The sequence below is a fragment of the Coregonus clupeaformis genome, chromosome 13, assembly GCF_020615455.1.
Source record: "Coregonus clupeaformis isolate EN_2021a chromosome 13, ASM2061545v1, whole genome shotgun sequence".
Lineage (NCBI taxonomy): Eukaryota > Metazoa > Chordata > Actinopteri > Salmoniformes > Salmonidae > Coregonus > Coregonus clupeaformis.
The window spans coordinates 27,747,765-27,769,498 of NC_059204.1; the positions used below are offsets into that span (position 1 = coordinate 27,747,765).

General features: G+C 41.8%; 1 protein-coding gene across 7 annotated transcripts in view; it reads left to right on the forward strand.

Annotated features, from left to right (window-relative positions):
- Positions 1 to 7,478: 7,478 nt before the first annotated feature.
- The window catches only part of LOC121579198 (glucocorticoid receptor), a 115,610-nt gene continuing 101,354 nt past the window's right edge, over positions 7,479 to 21,734 (forward strand). Inside the window, exons 1-4 of one of the 7 annotated variants that reach the window (XM_041893573.2) lie at positions 7,479 to 7,666; positions 8,070 to 8,321; positions 8,552 to 8,651; positions 17,560 to 18,674. In XM_041893573.2, coding sequence (XP_041749507.1) covers positions 8,293 to 8,321; positions 8,552 to 8,651; positions 17,560 to 18,674 — 1,244 coding nt within the window. In that variant the 5' untranslated portion in view covers positions 7,479 to 7,666; positions 8,070 to 8,292. Of the gene's footprint in view, positions 7,667 to 8,069; positions 8,322 to 8,551; positions 8,652 to 12,015; positions 13,462 to 13,999; positions 14,136 to 17,559; positions 18,675 to 21,734 lie in introns of those variants that run through there. The other 6 variants (XM_041893571.2, XM_041893572.2, XM_041893575.2 and 3 more) reach the window with 6 other exon arrangements.

Below are 21,734 nucleotides of genomic sequence, written 5' to 3' on the forward strand. Positions count from 1 at the left end.
GGGTATGCTTGTCATCGGCAAGGACTAGGGTGTTTTTTAGGATAAAAAGAAACGGAATAGAGCTAAGCACAGGCAAAATCCTAGAGGAAAACCTGGTTCAGTCTGCTTTCCAACAGACTCTGGGAGACAAATTCACCTTTCAGCAGGACAATAACCTAAAACAAGGCCAAATATACACTGGAGTTGCTTACCAAAACAACATTGAATGTTTCTGAGTGGCCTAGTTAAGAGTTTCAACTTAAATCGGCTTGAAATCTATGGCAATAATTGAAAATGGCTGTCTAGCAATGATCAACAACCAACTTGACAGAGCTTGAAGAATTTAAAAAAGAATAATGTGCAGGGCTCATCTGTGAAAGAGAACGTGGTCTCAGCTTGACTCCCTGCTTAAATAAAGGTTCAATATCATTTTAAAAAGCTGGCGTCCTGCTGCAAGTAAGGTTACAAATGTGAACAGGCAGCATTTAGGTTTGGGTTGAGGAGCAGATTCGCCAGGGCAGTTCCGATTTTTCACTGCTTTTACTATCATGCCACTCAGCAGTCAGTGAGCAATCATCGGGTCACGTGACCTCTGGTGTGACTCAGAACACAAATGCTCCAACATGAGCAGGATGAGTGCCCTTCACTGTAACAGCGATGCAAGTATGATTTCATCATGTCATTTGCCAAAAGGGGATATGATGATGAAGGATTGGGGAAAATGGTGGGGGTTGAGCACAGATGGACTATCCCCACAGGAGGACTGGAAAGCATTGCTCTTAATCGCTAAGAATAAGTCTGCACTTGTTGCAAAAGGTTGGAATGGAGTAGAATTGCAACATAAAATGCAATTGATTAATAATGAATTTCATACATAATAAACCTAAGGGTTTCATGCATGATGTTGTAATTAGCTAAATGTAATGTTCTCTTCCTTGAAACAAAAATGTTTGCAACATCAGTCAATGCTACATGTCCCCAATAGTGCAACTAAGTCTATTGTTCATTCGTTAATAGTGGGAGGGTACATTCTGGATGGATATTTAAAATGGAACTGACAGCATTTAACAACATGAAATCTATAAAGATCTGTTCATATGCCTTGCAAAAGTATTCATCCCCTTTGGCATTTTTCCTATTTTGTTGCATTACAACCTGTAATTTAAATGGATTTTTATTTGGATTTCATGTAATGGACATACACAAAATAGTCCAAATTTGTGAAGTGAAAGGATTATTGTTTTTATTATTCAACAAAAAAAATAACGGAAAAGTGGTGCTTGCATATGTATTCACCCCCTTTGCTATGAAGCTTAATCAGAGAGGCAACAAGGAGACCAAAGATAACCCTGAAGGAGCTGCAAAGCTCCCAGCGGAGATTGGAGTATCTGTCCATAGGACCACTTTAAGCTGTACACTCCACAGAGCTGTGCTTTACCGAAGAGTGGCCAGAAAAAAGCCATTGCTTAAAGAAAAAAATAAGCAAACACATTTGGTGTTCGCCAAAAGGCATGTGGGAGACCATCAAGGAAAACGCTATGTCTGGTGCAAACCCAACACCTCTCATCACCCCGAGAACACCATCCCCACAGTGAAGCATGGTGGTGGCAGCATCATGCTGTGGGGATGTTTTTCCATCGGCAGGGACTGGAAAACTGGTCAGAATTGATGGAATGATAGATGGCGCTAAATACAGGAACATTCTTGAGGAAAACCTGTTTCAATCTTCCAGAGATTTGTGACTGGGACGGAGGTTCACCTTCCAGCAGGACAATGACCCTAAGCATACTGCTAAAGCAACACTCGAGTGGTTTAAGGGGAAACATTTAAATGTCTTGGAATGGCCTAGTCAAAGCCCAGACCTCAATCCAATTGAGAATCTGTGGTATGACTTAAAGATTGCTGTACACCAGCGGAACCCATCCAACTTGAAGGAGCTGGAGCAGTTTTGCCTTGAAGAATGGGCAAGAATCCCAGTGGCTAGATGTGCCAAGCTTATAGAGACATACCCCAAGAGACTTGCAGCTGTAATTGCTGCAAAAGGTCGCTTTTATGTCTTATTTCTTGTTTGTTTCACAATAAAAAATATTTAGCATCTTCAAAGTGGTAAGCATGTTGTGTAAATCAAATGATAGAAACCCCCCCAAAATCCATTTTAATTCCAGGTTGTAAGGCAAGAAAATAGGAAAAATGCCAAGGGGGGTGAATACTTTCACAAGCCACTGTACACCCCCAGGAAGAATATGACACCTTTTTAAAAACATTAGAACACATAGATATGGTCATTTTCACGTTTTCATAAATTCATAGAATGTTTGGGAATGACCTATAGTAAGATATGTGAAAATTCTATAGCAAGATTCTACAGAGTGGAAAAGCCTACACAGTCTACACAGACCGGTTCACCATAGACAATAAGAGCTACAGTAGGCCTACATGCAAATAAGCCATTTGCCACATGGGCCTGCAATCAATCACTTTGAACTGGACTGTGTTTACAGGCAGTAGTAACGGTGCGACGTTAGATCATTAGAACGCATTCGACAAAAGCCACAAAATACACCTGAATGGATTTCTGCAAATATGTAAATACCATGAGAGTCCTCTTACATTTGGGAACTTCACTGTCCTATTGATCAAACAACAAGATCAACAACTAACGCTAGCCAGAGCGAAATGAGCTAAAATCTAACTGAGGGAACATTAGATAAAACCCTCTCAAACTTTTACAGCTTGTTGGCTGTCAAAATTGCACTGATAAACGATGGGGCATAGTAGCCTGCTCGTCCTTCTGCAGCTTGCCTGTTTGTCCCAACCCACGTTTTAACACCTGAATGGGAACCTCCCTGCCCGCCCATTTGATCATGCCAATACATTTGATTGAAAACAAACGGTGCGGTCGTAATTTGCCTCCAGTGTATCAGAGTGTGCTCTCGGTCATTCCTAAATTCAGAGTGTTGTCAGATTGTCTGTTAGTAAATTCAGAGCGCACACTGCACTATTCTGACACTGGCCGAGGAGTATGGTTGATCCGAGCGTTCCTCACAACAGCAGTCAAGCACCCAAGCTAATTGGCTAAAGTTGGCTAGCTTGCTAGCTACTTAATTCCAGAAACAAATGAGAGACCTCACTCTGGCCATTTTCCTCGCCCTAGTAGAGCTGGGTAGGCTGTTTTCATGATATCTAGAGCGTTAGTGACTAACTTCTTCTTCGATTAGGTTTAACTGCAGTTGGCATCCAATAAATGTTGCATTACTGCCACCAACTAGACTGGAGTTTTAACTCCCTTATACTTTGCTTGAAAAAGGAGAATAAATCAACAAATACCCTACCATCTAACCCTACACTCATTAAAAACCCACCACCCTACTACACTGTTTAAACCTATCACGTCCAACCTCAGGCCAACAGCCTGAAAGGACGGGACACCACCACTCAACAAACCTTGTAACTCTTCTGACGTCAAATCTCGTACACCCAAATACTTCTCTGCAGCTGCAACCACAACCTCTTTTTTCTGCGACTTACGTTCCACCCCTGCAGTACAATTAATAACCATTGCTATGAACGCTAAAAAAAACAATCTTACTTAAGCATATATCACTTATTGGCCTATCCCGCTGTACTGATACAGATTTACTACTCACACGAATCCTTTCAGGATCCCTCACCTTGATCCATCCTCCTCAACTTTCTTCATGGCCTCAGCATACGACACCCTCCGCTCTACTCTAACCCTGGTAATCTCAACCTGCCTCTCACACACCAGACATTTCTGATCCCCAGCCCCATGGGCACCCCTACAATTAACATAAACAGCTTCTTTCCCCAATGCTACACATTCCTTTGTCTCATGCCCTTCTGCATACTTCTCACACCTAGGAACCTCCCTCCTACACACTGCTGCCACATGCCCATAAGCTTGACACCTGTAACAACGTAATGTATTCAGCACATAAGCTCATACGGGAGAACTGAAATATCCTAACGTCACTTTGTCGGGCAGAGACTCAACATCAAATCTCAAAAGAACAGACAATGACTCTTCTGTTTCACCACTCACGCCACTCTGTCTGCGTCGCACCAAACGACGAGCATCACAAACACCAGGAATCTTTCCCTTCAGTTGGTCCACTTTCACATTTACCGCTACTCCAGTAATCACAGCTTTCAATGGTACCCTTTTCTTGAGAGCGAAACAAGTCACATCTCTTGTCCCAATTTTAGTGACTAACTGTGCTGCTGGCAACCATTACGTTTTTTGCCTACGTTTACTGACACCGTTCATGTTCAGCAGGTGTTGCACATTCGTAAATTCATCATGTATTCTGCGCTCTGTTACACTTGTTCCGAAATCGGAGTAGATAGCCAAAGTGAATTTACGAACGCAAGAGATATGCTAACTGGATAACAGTCGTTTAAGTTCAGCATAGCTAACTAGCTAGCTAGCAAAGCAATTCATATTCCTTGCTAGCTAACCAAATGAAGACACCTGCATCTCTAGCTGTAGCCACCGAAAAACTATATGAGGAAAAAATAGGTCACTCACCCACTCCTCCAATGACATGACATCCTCCCAGCAGCTAGCTAGCCAATGTTAGGCTATCTGTTTTTAGCTTGCTAAATAAATACACTGAACAAAAATATAAAACGCAACATGTAAAGTGTTGGTCCCATGTTTCATGAGCTGAAATAAAAGATCCCAGAAATGTTCCATTTGCACAAAAAGCTTATTTCTCTCAAATGTGATTACATCCCTGTTAGTGAGCATTTATCCATTGCCAAGATAATCCATCCACCTGACAGGTGTGGCATATCAAGAGGCAGATTAAACAGCATGAGCATTAGACAGGTGCACCATCTAATGGGGCCAATAAAAGGCCACTCTAAAATGTGCATTTATGTCACACAACACAATGTTACAGATGTCTCAAGTTGAGGGAGTGTACAATTGACATACTGACTGAAGGAATGTCCACAAGAGCTGTTGCCAGAGAATGTAATGTTCATTTTGCTACCATAAGCTGCCTCCAATGTCGTTTTAGAGAATTTGGCAGTATGTCCAACCGGCCTCACAACCGCAGACCATGTGGATGGCGTCGTGTGGGCGAGTGGTGTGCGGATGTCAACATTATGAACAGAGTGCCCCATGGTGGCAGTGGGGTTATGGTATGAACAGGCATAACCTAAAGACAACAAACACAATTGCATTTTATCTATGACAATTTGAATGCACAGAGATACCGTGACGAGATCCTGAGGCCCATTGTCGTGCCATTCATCAGCCGCCATCACCTCATGTTTCAGCATGATAATGTACGGCCCCATGTTGCAAGGAACTGTACACAATTCCTGAAAATATCCCAGTTCTTCCATGGCCTGCATTCTCACTAGACAGGTCACCCATTGAGCATATTTGGGATGCTCTGGATCAATGTATACGACAGCGTGTTCCACTTCCCGCCAATATCCAGCAACTTCGCACAGCCATTGAAGAGGAGTGGGACAGCATTCCACAAGCCACAATCAACATCCTGATCAACTCTATGCGACGGAGATGTGTCACGCTGCATGAGGCAAATGGTGGTCACACCAGAATCTGACTGGTTTTCTGATCCATGCCCCTACCTTTTTTTAAGGCATCTGTGACCAACAGATGCATATCTGTTTTCCAAGCCTAATGAATTTATTTCAATTGACTGATTTCCTTATATGAACTGTAACTCAGTAAAATCTTTGAAATTGTTACATGTTGCGTTTATATTTTTTGTTCAGTATAGTTACATAAACAGATACACTAGCCTATTAGCCACATTATGACTGACTTGTGATAATTTCCCTTGCTAGTTTGATTGTATTGACATTCCCAGCCTTAGTTACATTCGTCTGTTTTTGTCCAAAATCTTGAGTCTATTGAAACTAAAACAGTGCATCCCGACAGGGTGGAGGCAGCAAACAATGTACAAGGCCACCTGATAGCAATATTTGTTGGACTACCAAGAAATATCTTGGTGAATTATATGAATCATACATTAAACTGCATCCATCTATTCTGCCAACAATGCCTTACTGTACATCATGGAACTTTGAGTCAAATAGAACCCATTTTTAAAACATCTTATGAAGTTGGTTTTGTAGCATAAACTAGGAATTTGATATTTTACTGATTATGATTGTGTTTGATTCATATCTGCAAAGTAGTTTAAACGCTGTAGTTCTATTTCAAAAGCAGTGTCTGTCCCCTGTCTGCTTTAGAACAGTGTGATTCCACCCCCTCCCCCCTCAAGCCATTGCTCCATCTTAATGAGCCATCCACATGCCCATGACACACCCGTCAACCCTAATCAAATTGTTTGCATGGAGCCCCGCTTCTGCCTCATCTCTCTCCTACACCCTGAAACCACCTCCGTGGCGCACCACCCACCACACTTCACTCAAACAACAGCTGTAGAACCTGTTGCTTTATAAGGCTTCATTTCTATTGACCAATCACATCAGATCTTTTTCAGAGCTGTTCTGATTGGTCAAAATACCAATTAGTGAAAAAGATCAGAATGGGACTGCCTGTCTAAACGCAGCCATACAGACCACCTTGCATGTGTACAAAACATTAGGAATACCTTCCTAATATTGAGTTGCACCCCCTTTTCCCCCTCAGAACAGCCTCTACTCGTCGAAGGTGTTCCACAGGGATGCTGGCCCATGTTGACTCCAATGCTTCCCACAGTTGTGTCAAGTTGGCTGGATGTTCTTTGGGTGGTAGACCATTCTTGATACACACGGGAAACTGTTGAGCGTGTAAAACCCAGCAGCGTTGCAGTTCTTGACACACTCAAACTGGTGTGCCTGGCACCTACTACCATATGCCGTTCAAAGGCATTTAAATATTTTGTCTTGCCCATTCACCTCCTGAATGTTATACATACACAATCGATGTCTTCTTCTTCTTCTTCTTTTTCTTCTTCTTCTTCTATGATATAATGACGGGCCGCAAACCACCGTTAAAGGTGCATGTCGTCACCTACTGTGCTGGAGTGTGTGGTCATTCACGGTTTACAACATTTCTAAATCCTCCTACCTAACTCAGTACTTCTGACAAAATAAAGAAGAGCCCTACTAACTTCTAATAGACCCTCCCCCATCCCCAAAATCCCTTCCAACCCACCCCTGTCCAACCCAGTCCAACCCCGTCCAACCTCAATGACCATACACTTCAATCGTTCCCTCTCTTCAACATACTTACAACAATATAACAACACATGCTCCACCGTTTAATCGACACACACTCCAGACACAAAGCATTCACATGCTTGCCAACCAGATGTAATGACGAGTTCAATGTACAATGTCCTAAGCGCAATCAAGCAAACATCACCTCTTCCTTTCCACTAGTGGTTCTGGGGGGACAAGTGGGGGCCAGTGCCCCTGTGACAACAAGCTTGGACCCCCTTGTGGCCCCTCTAAATGCGGAGTCTGAAATAATTATCTAACTATTTTTTTACATCCGTTATTAGACAGTGGCAAAGCGGGACACTAAAGTAACCCAACACATTTTCTAGTGGGACTCCTTTAGGCGGAACACAACAGTATCGTACTTCATGGATCTGTAAGTTATTTTCTATTCAGAAGTTGAAAGAAATTCGGTGCGAATAATATCGTTCAAGCAAGAAGAAGGAAATAAAGAGAGGTGAGCAAAATGTTTAATATGTTGTATTTGTAACATAGTTAACTATTAAATGTATTACAGAAGTGTAACGTTAGATCAGCTAATGTTAACCTGGCCGTTTGTTACTTTCTTTGTGAATTAATTAATGAATTGGCTTGGATCCTGGGCTATGTATTCGTTTGCATTGTTTTTGGTTTAGTTTTGTAGCTAATTCTAACAGTCAGGCATCGAAAATGTATGGCAATATGAAAAAGGACGTAATATTTGATCAAAAACGCATGGTGCTGAGTGCTTTTACTTAAACCACACACATTAAACGCATTGTAACGTTAAAAGGTTATACATGAAAGCTAGCTACCTAGCAAGTCAGTTATTTTCAGTAAATGAATTAATAAGCTTGGTCCCCATTGCTTTTGCTCTATAGTTCTCACCAACATGAAGAGAAAAAAGAACATCATGTCCTTCTTCCAAAGAAAAGGAAAGACAAGTCAGACAGAGCCAGAGGGTTCAGTTGTGGAGAGAGCAGAGAGAGAGAGCAGGAAGACTTGTCCATTGGAGACTGAGAGTGAAGGCATAGTAGAACAGGAAAGTGAGACAGATGGAGAGGCTGATGTAGAGGCTGAGAGTGAGACACCAACAGAGGAGCCATGTGCGTCCACAAGCAGTGGACCATCAGGTTTGGGATGTTGAATAAATCTGTGGTTACTTGTAAAGCAGTGCAATTAGTCTGTTTATATGGTGGATAGAAATGTTGGTTTATGATTGAAATGAATGATCTCATTTAACATGCTATTGGGCTTGTGATATAGATATCAGATGGATTTCAGAAGTTGTTTGATGGCTATGGTATGTGTCTAAAATTACCCAAATAGATACTTTTAATTATAGTTTTTTTTTCTTTGACAGATATCAGCAAATCCCGGGAGGACCCACCGGTGCAGCCAGTGATGAACATGTACCAAAGAACTCTGATGGGGCACAGGAGGAGGAGCTTCAAGGCGGCCTGGTACTACATCCACCCCAGGCTTGAATATTCAAAAAAATCAGACTGTGTTTTGTTACGCCTGCAGGCATTTTAGCCCTCCCAAAGTTTCAGAGACTGTATTTGATTCAAAATTTGGTTTTAACAACTGGAAGAAGGCAACTTACAAAGAAGGGGGATTTGCAATTCATGCAAGGTCTGAGTGGCACAAACAAGCAATGATTACATGGAGAGACTATCAGAAAGCAGTAAAAAGTAATGCAAAACACCGGTAAATGCCCTAAACAAGGAACACAACAAACAGGTTCCAGAAAATGGGGACTATATTAAAACAATAGGAGAAGTACTACTACTTACAGCCACACAAAACATTGCACAAAGAGGACACGATGAGTCTGATAATAAAGGGCACTTCATGGCAATCCTAGAGACAATAGCTAAGCATGACACAACTGTGAAAAAAAGGTTGACTTCCATTCATAATGCAAAATACACAAGCAAAGGGATTCAGAATGAGGTTCTGAGTTGTTTGGCAGACATGGTTCGAACAGAAATGATAGAAGAAGTTAAAGACATTGAGGTCTTTAGCATAATGGCAGATTAAACAAAATATGTAAAAAAAAAAAAAAAAAGGATCAGATATCTCTAGTACTCAGGTACTATTTCAGTGGAGCTGTCCATGAGAGCTTTCTCCACTTTGAATCAGCTGATCCACTAGATGCAGCAGGGCTTACTCAAAATCATACACATATTAGAAAGTAATGGTCTTGAATACAAAAACAACCTAGTAGGCCAAGCATATGACGGTGCTTCAGTTATGAGTGGCAGCATTCAGGCGTCCAGGCACGCATTAAAGAACAAGCAAAGCCTTTTACATCCACTGCAGTGCACACTGTCTAAACTTAGTTTTAGTGGATACAGTCAAAGCTGTCCCTGAGGTAGGACAGTTCTTCTCCTTACTAGAAAGACTGTATGTCTTCACATCTGGGTCATATGTGCATAAAAAATGGCTTAGCGTACAAAGAGAGATGTACCCAGGTGCACCTAGAGCGCTTCAGAGACTAAGTGACACTCGCTGGGCATGTCGATATATGGCTCTACATACTATTATGGATAGATTGCCTGCCATTAAGCGAGTCCTGCAAGACATAGTCCAAGAACACAACAGTGACAGATCTGTTGAGGCACGAGGTCTGCTTGCACAGATAGATTTACAATTCATTGTGTTCCTTGTTACATTTACATCATTTAGCAGACACTCTTATCCAGAGCGACTTCACATTGTTACACTCCATAAAGTTTTTGGAGAAGCAACATTTCTATCAGATATGCTACAGTCTTCATCACTTGACCTGTCAAAGGCTGTTGATTTAGTTGAAGCCTTAGTTCAAACTTTGAATGACTACATGGATGAGTCATTTTTTGATGACCTATGGAATGAAGTGTTGAACACAGCTGAGCAATGTGAAACTGCAATACAGACACCTGCAAAACCACCAAAAAAGCTAAGCTCTCAATTTAATGGAGACTATGTACTCAGTACAGTAGGTCAGAGGTCAGATTCAGAAATAGATAAAGACAGTTTTCGTACAACCTTTTTCTACCCTGTCTTAGATCAGATGCTCAGTGAGCTCAACAGACGGTTCTCTAGCAAAAACTGTGACATAATGAATGGCATCCAAACTCTAAACCCCAAAAGTGATGCATTTCTCAAAGAGAAGTCCCTGTTTCCATTTGCTATAATGTATTAATCAAATATTGAGGACTTGGGGCATGAACTACATCAGTTCAGAAGAAAATCCAGTGGCATGCAGAGACCCTCCAGTGTAGTAGAGCTAGCGTTATTCATTGAGCCTTATAAATACGTTTTCTTTGAGCTCTTTAAACTGTGCAAAATAGCGGTTTCAATCCCTGTTAGTACCGCTTCTTGTGAACTGAGTTTTTCTGCACTAAAGCTGGTGAAAACGTATCTTAGGTCCACAATGTCAGATGAGAGATTAAGCAATTTAGGTGTATTAAGTATTGAGTCAAGGAGAGCAAAGGCCTTGAATCTAGATGAATTTGCTCATCTTTTTGCAAGAAACCACAAAAAACATAGAATACAGTTGATGTAACTGATATTGAATATGTAATGTAAATGCAAATAATAAATTGTTGAATGATTATAAACATGGTATTTTGCCTATTAATGCAATTTTCCATCCAGATTGTCAGACCCCGGTGGCTTGTCATTGTTGATAGACAATATTTTTTTCACCTCTTCCACACCGACTTTACAGAATTCAAAAGTACAAACCTTGTCTTTCATAATTTGGTCAAATATATTTGGATGTGTAGTGTCAGCGTTTGTTGCTGGCATGTCATGCCTAAGTTTGGTCAGAAGTCAGTGATGTAGATAAGCAATCTTTCCTTTTCTCTACCAAGGTTAGATCCAATCCATGTCTTAATTGTCTCAAGCTTAAAAATCATTATTGAACCTATCTCCTCCCCTTCATCTACACTAATTGAAGTGGATATGATAAGTGACATCAATAAGGGATCATAGCTTTCACCTGATTAGTCTATTTGGGATCTCGTGCAGCCTTTTTAGTTTACTTGTTGTGGGAAATGATGAGTAGTTTATTTTGATAAACATATTTTAGTATGACTAATTTCAGTTGTTGAGAGGTCACAGCACAGCTACCAACATTTCCAATACTGATGATCACAGGTTTTTATGGCGATACAGTTCCACTACATTAGGCCTAAATGACTGTGGTGTGGCGATTACTAATTAATAATAATAAATAATAATATGCCATTTAGCAGACGCTTTTATCCAAAGCGACTTACAGTCATGTGTGCATACATTTTTACGTATGGGTGGTCCCGAGGATCGAACCCACTACCCTGGCGTTACAAGCGCCATCCTCTACCAATTGAACTACAGAGGACGTCAAAACTTCCTCAGACTAGATCCAGATATTAGTCAATTCATTTCCAAGATGCATCATCCACAAGCTTTCAATATTACAAATGGTTAATGTGAGTTTTCATGCACTAACTGAGTAGCCTACCATGTAGAGACAAAAGATCAGAATGGGTTGTGACACGCTGATTACGTTTAGACAGGCATCCCAATTCTGATCTTTTTCCCAGTAATTGGTCTTTTGAACAATCACATCAGATATTTTTACATTAGATATTTTTCAGAGCTGATCTGATTGGTCAAAAGACCAATTAGTGAAAAAAATGTAATAATGGAAGACAGTCATTGCATTCATCAACCTACATAATAATTAATAGGATTATTGTTACTTTATAGACGCGAAGATGCCTGCTTTTCACTTCAGCGTTACGAGTCATTGGCATACATGAAAGCCTCTCTCTGCGCATGTTTCTTCTTAGTAAATGAGTCCGTTTTTTTTTACGGGCGGTTCGAAGTCTCGCAATTACATTATGTTTTAATGAAGACATCGCGTTTTTCGAATATTCCATTTCACCGAATCGGATAATTATTTTTCCAGATATGTAGATACTTTTTCTGAGAGCAGAGAGAAGGGAAACGGCGTTCCAGATCCAGCTGTCATATGTGTTTATTTCCAGAGAGTCAACGTGCCCTTCTCCCCTCTTATCTACGGACTGTGCTGCGCCATTGAAATTCTGCACGCCAGGCACAATTTGCCGTGCTTTGGCTTGAAGTTCACAAAATTGTGACTAACTGAAATGTCTCTTGACAGCGTTCTTTTAGTTTAATTTAGATAGCTAGCTGTTAGCTACCTCCACATACTGCAGTGTCGCGTGGAGCGCGCGTCGTGGACGTCGTCTAGAAAGTTTCCTTGCATTTTAGTTGAGTGGCACGCTTGCAGTTTGGCTGTAGTTTCGACTTTCTTTTCGTACTTGTTGGTTAGGCACGGTCTTTGCAATGGGGTTGTCATTCGTAAATAACATTTTATACTTTGTTGTGGTCTCATGTTAATAGTTTTTTTACTCACTCAGTCGTGTGTTATAACTAGCAATTATTGACAAACGTTAGGAAAGTTAACGTTTTGAAAGGTAGTTACGTAACGTTAGCTAGCTGCCATCATTGTGTGGACGAGTTTGGCGAAAATTGCTAAAGCGAAGTAACGTTGCAAGTAATCGAACAAACTTTTAAAACTGTTTTTTATTTTTAAGTTCGCTTGTTTACTTGATAAGTTTGTTATCTCTAAATTGGTTCGATAGGCAGACCGACGTGCGCAGCCTTGTTTTTGACAGATTTTTAGAGTTCAGTCCTGTCTGTCTTTAGAGGGGCGTTTACGGTGGTGTCAAACTAGCTGCCCGGCCTCAGCTTGCTAATGTGCACAAGCTAATCTGTAACTACTGTAGCTAACGTTAGCTATGATATTATGTAACGGTCAATGATTCTTCTAACGTTATTGTACTGCATCATAGCAAGCTGCTGGTACTGTCAATGCTGATATCCTTTTTGAATTTATAGCGAATTAATTTTTTCTCTTGTTTACTGTCTGATTACATCTAGCTAGCAAGCTGAATTCGGTGCATTGCTAGCAAACATACAGTACATGGCTAACTTGACGGCAGCTACATTTTTTACGTTTGGACACCCCCAGATATTTAGACTTACTAGATTGTTAAGTGATCAGGGGAATAACAGCGCACGAGATGGCTATGTAAAGGCGTTTTAACCAGCAAACGTTCGCTATATTTTCGTCTCGCGAGGAAAGTAGCAAGCCATTCAGCTAACGTTGCACGAGGAATATTGGCTGTGAAGACTGGAAACCAGAGATCTCAGAATTCCAGCAAACTCGAACTGGAGATGAACTAGCTTGGAAAACAACAATTTTTGATACAGGTAACATTAGCTAGTCATGTCCTCTAGTCATCGTATGCGTCATTTGCTTGCGTCTTATTTCTTGTATTTTGCAGCTATCTTGGATTATCAAACTAGTTACATCTGCTACAGCCATACATTCTGTATATAACGTTACATCATAACCTTAGCATATATTTTATTGTGCAATGGTTTAGTTGTAATATAGTGTGATCCCTGTGCTGTATCTTCTGTAGTTCGACGCCCACCATGTCAGTGTAAAATTAGGCGACTCATTACTGCAAGAGCATTATATCACCATGTCGACCCCTGAGCCCATTGATTTCATTAGCCATACTAGCAAAGCTTAATAGACATACTTTTGTTTTAAATTAAGTTCTGATAATCACTTTTTCCTGTTTGATGCAATTGCCGGTCGCAGCCAACAGGTTGCACCACTGTGGTGCTTTATATTTAGCTGGTAAAACTGGACGTTACTGTTATACCGTAGTTGCGCCCAATCACAGACGGCCAGATAACTGTTATATAGCTAGAGCGCTCCATTTTATTTGTAGCTAAATTACACTTGTATTCTGTTTTTAGTTTTGATGTAGAATATGAGATTCTAAGATCAATCAAGAATAACGGCTATGGACATAGGATATGATGTGCCATTGGTAGAAAAATAATGAACTGAACGACGATGCATATTTAAGGTAACGTTTTCAGATTAAATATAAACATTAAAATGAACGCACATCAAATCCAAAGAACAACAGACTTGCTGTTATGTATAGATAATGCCCTCCGTAATTATTGGGACAGTGAAGCATTTGTTCTTTATTTGGCTCTATACTCCAAGGGTTTGGAGTTGAAATCAAACAATGACTGCCAGGTTAAAGTGCAGACTGTCATCTTTAATTTGAGAGTATTTTCATCCATATTGGGTGAACCGTTTAGAAATTATATATCACTTTTTGGACATAGTCCCCACATTTTAGGGGACCAAAAGTATTGGGACAAATTCACTTAAATGTGTATTAAAGTATTAAAAAGTTTAATATTTGGTCTCATATTCATAGCTCGCAATGACAACATCAATCTTGTGACTACAACTTTGTTGGATGCATTTGCTGTTTGTTTTGGTTGTGTTTCAGATTATGTTATGCCCAATTAGAAATTAATGGTAAATGATGTATTGTCTTTTTGGAGTCACTTTTATTGTAAATAAGAATAAATACACTACCAGTTTTAGAACACCTACTCATTCAAGGGTTTTTCTTTATTTTTACTATTTTCTACATTGTAGAATAATAGTGACGACATCAAAACTATGAAATAACACACATGGAACCAAAAAAGGCTAATGATGGACTGTTGTTTCTCTTTGCTTATTTGAGCTGTTCTTGCCATAATATGGACTTGGTATTTTACCAAATAGGGCTATCTTCTGTATACCTTGTCACAACACAACTGATTGTCTCAAACGCATTAAGAAGGAAAGAAATTAGACAAATTAACTTTTAAGAAGGCACACCTGTTAGTTGAAATGCATTCCAGGTGACTACCTCATGAAGCTGGTTGAGAGAGTGCCAAGAGTGTGCAAAGCTGTCATCAAGGCAAAGGGTGGCTACTTTTGAAGAATCTAAAACCTAAAATATATTTTGATTGGTTTAACACTTTTTTGGTTACAACATGATTCTATATGTATTATTTCATAGTTTTGATGTCTTCACTATTATTCTACAATGCAGAAAATAGTAAAAATAAAGGTAAAACCCTTGAATGAGTAGGTGTTCTAATACTTTTGACCGGCAGTGTAGGATTCTAAACACTTCTATGTTAATGTGGATGCTACCATGATTACGAATAATACTGAATGAATCGTGAATAATGATGAATGAGAAAGTTAGAAACACAAATATCATACCCCAGAGAAATGCTAACCTCCTGTTATTGTACTGGTGAGAGGTTAGCATGTCTTGGGGGTATGATATTTGTGCGTCTAACTTTCTCACTCATCATTATTCATGATTCATTCAGGATTATCCATACTCATTGTAGCATCCTTCACTAATGTAGAAGTGTTTAGAAACATATTCTTATTTGCAATAAAAATGACACACTACATTATTTACAATTCATTTTTATTGGGCACAAAATAATCTGAAACACAACCAAAATAAACAGCAAATGCGCCCAAAGAATTTGTGGCGTTACAAGCTTGATGTAGTCATTGCGTGCTATGAATATGGGACCAAATACTTAACTTTTGACTACTTTAATACACAAAAGTGAATTTATCCCAATAATCTTGGTCACCTAAACTGGGGACACTATGTACAAAAAACGGTTAGCCGGATATGGATGAAATTTCCCTCAAATAATAGCTGACAATGTGCACTTTAACCTCATAGTCATTGTTTGATTTCAAATCCAAACCTTTGGAGAATAGAGCCAAAAGAAAAGAAAATGCTTCACTGTCCCAATAATTACGGAGGGCACTGTATATGTAGAGCCTAACTGACACAAAGCAACAACAACATTCTGAGTCAGCTATCCAACCAACAAGAAAGAGAAAGGGGATACCTAACTGAATACATTCATTCAACCGAAATGTCTTCCGCATTTAACCGAACCCCTCTGAATCAGAGAGGTGCGTGGGCTGCCTTAATCGGCATCCATGTCATCGTCGCCCAGGGAGCAGTTGTTGTTGAGGGATAACTGCCTTGCTCAAGGGCAAAACGGCAGATATATATTTTTTCTTCACCTTGCCGGCTCGGGGATTTGTACCAGCGACCTTTCGGTTACTGGCCCAACACTCTTAACCGCTAGGCTTCCTGCTTAAAGTAAGATTGAGTGTTCAGAGTGACCTGCCTAAGAAAAATAATAACCATTCTTTAATAAACATAGTGAATAGGCCTAATGTATCAGTTAGCTTGTTACAGTCACAGCAACGTTATGGAAGAAATAGCATTATGTCTGATATTTTCAATGGGTACAGAAAAAAGCATTTAGCAAAGGCTTCAATGTTAGCATGACCTTCAACTAGCTTAAATGCAAAGTTATGCGTTCTAGTAAAGGGTCCTTCCTTCTTAAAATACAAGCTAGGCCTGGGAATGCCTGTCTGAAGACTTGCACTTGGCATGCTTCCAATCTGCACAGTTGAGAATCCCTCAGGGTGACTTTCTGTTTATCACCTTACCGTATTAAGGTTAACACTCAAAGGTCTACATTATAGCCTACACCTCTGTTTTCAGGATTTAAGGAGGTATTTTTTACTAGTTTATTGGTAGCCATCATGACAGTTAAACCAATGTAGCTACAACATTGCAGTATTGGCCCCCACTATTAAATCGAGGATGGGACTGTGGATCGGTCTCTGTCCGTCCTTTCATATGTTAGTCACGCGATATCTGATAGTGCTTGCCCGATTTTGAGGAAACTTGGGTGAACAATGCATCTTGCCATAGATCTGGCATTAACAAAATTACAGTGATTGGCCCAAGGTGGGAGCTATAGTAATTAACTGACATTTCTGATTCACGCCAGAAAGGAAGAGGCGAAGCGAGAGGGATAACTGGGCCCAAAATCTTTCTTCTCCAGCAGGAGGTGTTTATATCGCTTAAAATCGGAGTTGTGCACTTTATTTCCAGAGTTGTGCCTGTTGTTCACATGCGTATCTGCCCTCTCATTGGCTAGAATGGTCCCACCTGATCTTGCCTCCTGCCTTTCATTTTTGAAGACATTTATTTTAATTGTTAGTGGCCACTTGAGTATCTAGTCAAGATAATGGATAATCTTGGTCACACACATCAAATGAAATTTGTTAGTCACATGATATCTCAATTGGCCAAAGGGGGACGCTGCATCATTCGTGCGGGACGACATGTTTACGGTTGCTGTCATATTGTGTCAGTCACGTAGAAGCCAGGAGAGGTGTGATCATATTGTGGTTTAAAGATTGAAATTATTGCATTGTATAGGAACATTGTAAATAACACAGTACCCATTTCAATTCAGACATGTTTTTTTTAAACACATAACTTTGGTGTGCATTTGAGTTATCTTTCACTGTTGGTGTTTTGAATTGAATTACAAGCACTTTCTAAACCAGTGCTTGCATTCCTCTGTGTCAAGCAGGATCAAGAAATGGATCCAGGTGGACTGAAACACAGCAATAACCAGGACAAGGGCTTGGCTTTTGGTAAACTCTCTGAGAGCTGTGTAGAGGGAAGCTTCTCGGGTGAAGCAGGCGGTTCCAAGTCCACCACATCAACCTCCCTGATGCATCTGCCTGGCCCCAGAACCCAGCCTCCAGCCAGAGACTCCTCCAACGGACTGAATGTCACTAAGACTCAGGGGGAGCTCTCCGCACCAGGGACAGCCTCCATGGGACTCACTATAGAGGAGGCTGAAGTGAAGGTAATGGAGAAGGCCCTGAGAATGCAGCTGCCACAGAAACCGCAGCAGAACCAACAGCTGTTTGAAAACTTTGCTCTGTTGGAGGCGAGTATTGCAGATTTGAATCGATCCAACACCCCAGGAAGCTCTGTACTTGGACGCCCTCATGACCTTTTCTCTCTGAAAGCTGAGAACTTCTCACCCATGGATAAGGACAGGCTTGACATGGGGTCAGTCAGCTTTGGACAGTCACAGACGGACTTGGATGTCAACGAGAGGCTCCTTGGCGACAATACGCTGGACATTCTGCGGGATTTGGACTTGCCTGGCTCTCTGTCTGATCTGAATGAGTTTTACGTGGCTGATGAGGCTGCTTTCCTTTCCTCCCTGTCAGTGGAGGATTCCCTGCTCGAGGACGGCAACATGGAAACCAAGCCCATAGACCGTAGCAATGGGGGAAACTGTACAAATGTGGACAGCGCGGACCAGCAACAGCAGCTTCTGGAGCCAGGCATCTCCATGCCTGTCATCAAGACGGAGGAGGACGCTGACACCTCCTTCATCCAGCTTTGCACCCCAGGGGTCATCAAGCAAGAGAATGATCGTCGGAGCTATTGTCAGCTATCCAGCCTGGACATGCCTGGTACCCACAACTCTGTTGGCTCCATGATCGGGCCGAATTACCACTACGGAGCAAACACCTCGACAGCAGTGAGTCTACAGCAGGATCAGAAGCCTGTCTTTGGCCTGTATCCCCCACTGCCCTCGGTCAGTGACAGCTGGAACAGAGGCAACGGATACGGGGATGGATCAGGGATGTCGAGCTCATCTTTTCCTGTCAGCTTCAGCAGGTAGGTCACTCATGACCCATGGATTTAATTTAGGCTATTGTGCACTAATGAATGGTTAATGATTTATGAATGAGTATTGATTTTAGGAATATAAATAGATTTTCATTTGAACATCCGACGTCCCTGAATCTGAAATGTTCTTTTAGAGATGCCTTTGTAAGCCATGGAAATTGTCTTAACCAGTTTAGTGCACTGCATTTATCACGTGTCAGTTTCATACAGATTATTTAGTTTCAGTTCCACACAATTCCCAGCTTTGTTGCTTAGTGTATTATAAAAAGGAAAGCGTCTGACTCAAATCTGAATTGATCTGGCACACATCGAGCTCTGAACTTGTTGCCTGCCGTTGCTCTATTGCAAATGCACTCATTTGTTAATGAGTCGAGTAGGCAGGGTGTGTTGTCAGCTGGGAGGCCACATGTACAGATCTGCTTTGGTGTGTTGCCTTGATGCCTCAGACCTTTTTTCAGCACAAACACATCCGCCCCTCCGAGTCCTCCTTGCTCCACCCAGAATTTGAATCCTTGGCCTTTGGCTACTCTTAAAGGTCCTGCATGGTCAATCCGTCATCTGCAGTGGCCCTACAGCATTTACGGTGATACGGCCTCTGCGGAAGTCAGGGTATGAGCAGAGCTGTTGTCAAGGAATTGAGTTTGTGTTTATACAGGACCTCCCGCCCCCACCTACCGTCACCAATCATGTCAATGCGGAGCTATACGGAGCCCTCCACATTGTTACAAAATTTGAGAGGCACACGACGAAGCGGTACGGAGCTTGATTTGACTTCTGCATGCCTCCGGAGGCTCCACAATTGCGTCACACCCTCAGGGGTTTAACATTTAAGCATGTTAACCCCCGTAAGGCTGCCGGCCCAGACGGCATCCCTAGCCGCTTCCTCGGAGCATGCGCAGACCAGCTGGCTGGTGTGTTTACGGATATATTCAATCTCTCCCTATCCCAGTCTGCTGTCCGCAAATGATTCAAGATGGCCTCCATTGTTCCTGTACCCAAGAAAGCAAAGGTAACTGAACTAAATGACTATCGCCCCGTAGCACTCATCTCTGTCATCATGAAGTGCTTTGAGAGACTAGTCAAGGATCATATCACCTCTACCTTACCTGCCACCCTAGACCCACTTCAATTTGCTGACCGCCCCAGTAGATCCACAGACGATGCAATCGCCATCACACTGCACACTGCCCTATCCCATCTGGACAAGAGGAATACCTATGTAAGAATGCTGTTTATTGACTATAGCTCAGCATTCAACACCATAGTACCCTCCAAGCTCATCATTAAGCTCGAGGCCCTGGGTCTGAACCCCGCCCTGTGCAACTAGGTCCTGGACTTCCTGGCGGGCCCACCCAGGTGGTGAATGTAGGAAACAACACCTCCACTCCGATCCTCAACACTGGGGCCCCACAAGGGTGCGTGCTCAGCCCACTACTGTACTCCCTGTTCACCCATGACTGTGTGGCCAAGCACGCCTCCAACTCAATCATCAAGTTTGCAGATGACACAACAGTAGTAGGCTTGATTACCAACAATGACGAGACAGCCTGGGAGTGTGGTTCCAGGAAAATAACCTCTCACTCAACGTTAACAAAACAAAGGAGATGATTGTGGACTTCAGGAAAAAGCAGAGGGTGCACCCCCCTATCGACATCGACAGGACCACAGTGGAGAAGGTGAAACGCTTCAAGTTCCTTGGCGTACACATCACTGACAAACTGAAATGGTCCACCCACGTAGACTGTGTGGTGAAGAAGGCGCAACAGAGCCTCTTGAACCTCAGGAGGCTGAATAAATTTGGCTTGGCACCTAAAACCCTCACAAACTTTTACAGATGCACAATTGAGAGCATCCTGTCAGGCTGTATCACCACCTGGTACGGCAACTGCACCGCCCGCTACCGCAGGTCTCTCCAGAGGGTGGTGCGGTCTGCCGAACACATTACCGGACGCAAACTACCCGCCCTCCAGGAAACCTACAGCACCCGATGTCACAGGAAAGCCAAAAAGATCAAGGACATCAACCACCCGAGCCACTGCCTGTTCACCCCGCTATCATCCAGAAGGCGAGGTCAGTACAGGTGCATCAAAGCTGGGACAAAGAGATTGAAAAACAGCTTCTATCTCAAGGCCATCAGACTGTTAAATAGCCATCACTAGTACATTCGAGGCTGCTGCTGCCTATTGAATCACTGGCCACTTTATTAAAGTGACTAGTGTTCCATTTCTTAATGTTTACATATCTTGCATTACTCATCTCATATGTATATACATTTACATTTGAGTCATTTAGCAGACGCTCTTATCCAGAGCGACTTACAGTTAGTGAATACATTTATTTTTATTTTTTTTATTTTTATACTGGCCCCCGTGGGAATCAAACCCACAACCCTGGCGTTGCAAACGCCATGCTCTATCAACTGAGCTACATCCCTGCCGGCCATTCCCTCCCCTACCCTGGACGACGCTGGGCCAATTGTGCGCCGCCCATGAGTCTCCCGGTCGCGGCCGGCTGCGACAGAGCCTGGATTCGAACCAGGATCTCTAGTGGCACAGTTAGCACTGCGATGCAGTGCCTTAGACCACTGCGCCACTCAGGAATATACTGTATCTTAGTCCGTGCCGCTCAGTCATTGCTTGTCCATATATGTATATATTCTTAAATTCCATTCCTTGCTTAGATTTGTGTGTATTGGGTATATGTTGTGAAATTGTTAGATAGTGCAGTAATATCTAACAAGTAATGTCGGAGCTAGAAACACAAGCATTTCGCTACACCCGCAATAACATCTGCTAAATACGTGTACGTGACAAATAAAATTAGATTTTGATTTTGATTTGATACGAGGCCTCCGACCACATTTTCGGATCAAGCATAAATTGGCTTTCACTGTGCATCACGAGCATTGATACTGGTGGGAGGAAGGATGCGACAGTACATAACTGCAAATGTGCGGGTTCATGAAATGTATTGACTATATACAACAGCAGAGGCTAGAATTAAAAGGGTAATATGTCATTGGTCAGTAAGCACTTGAGCAAACAAGTA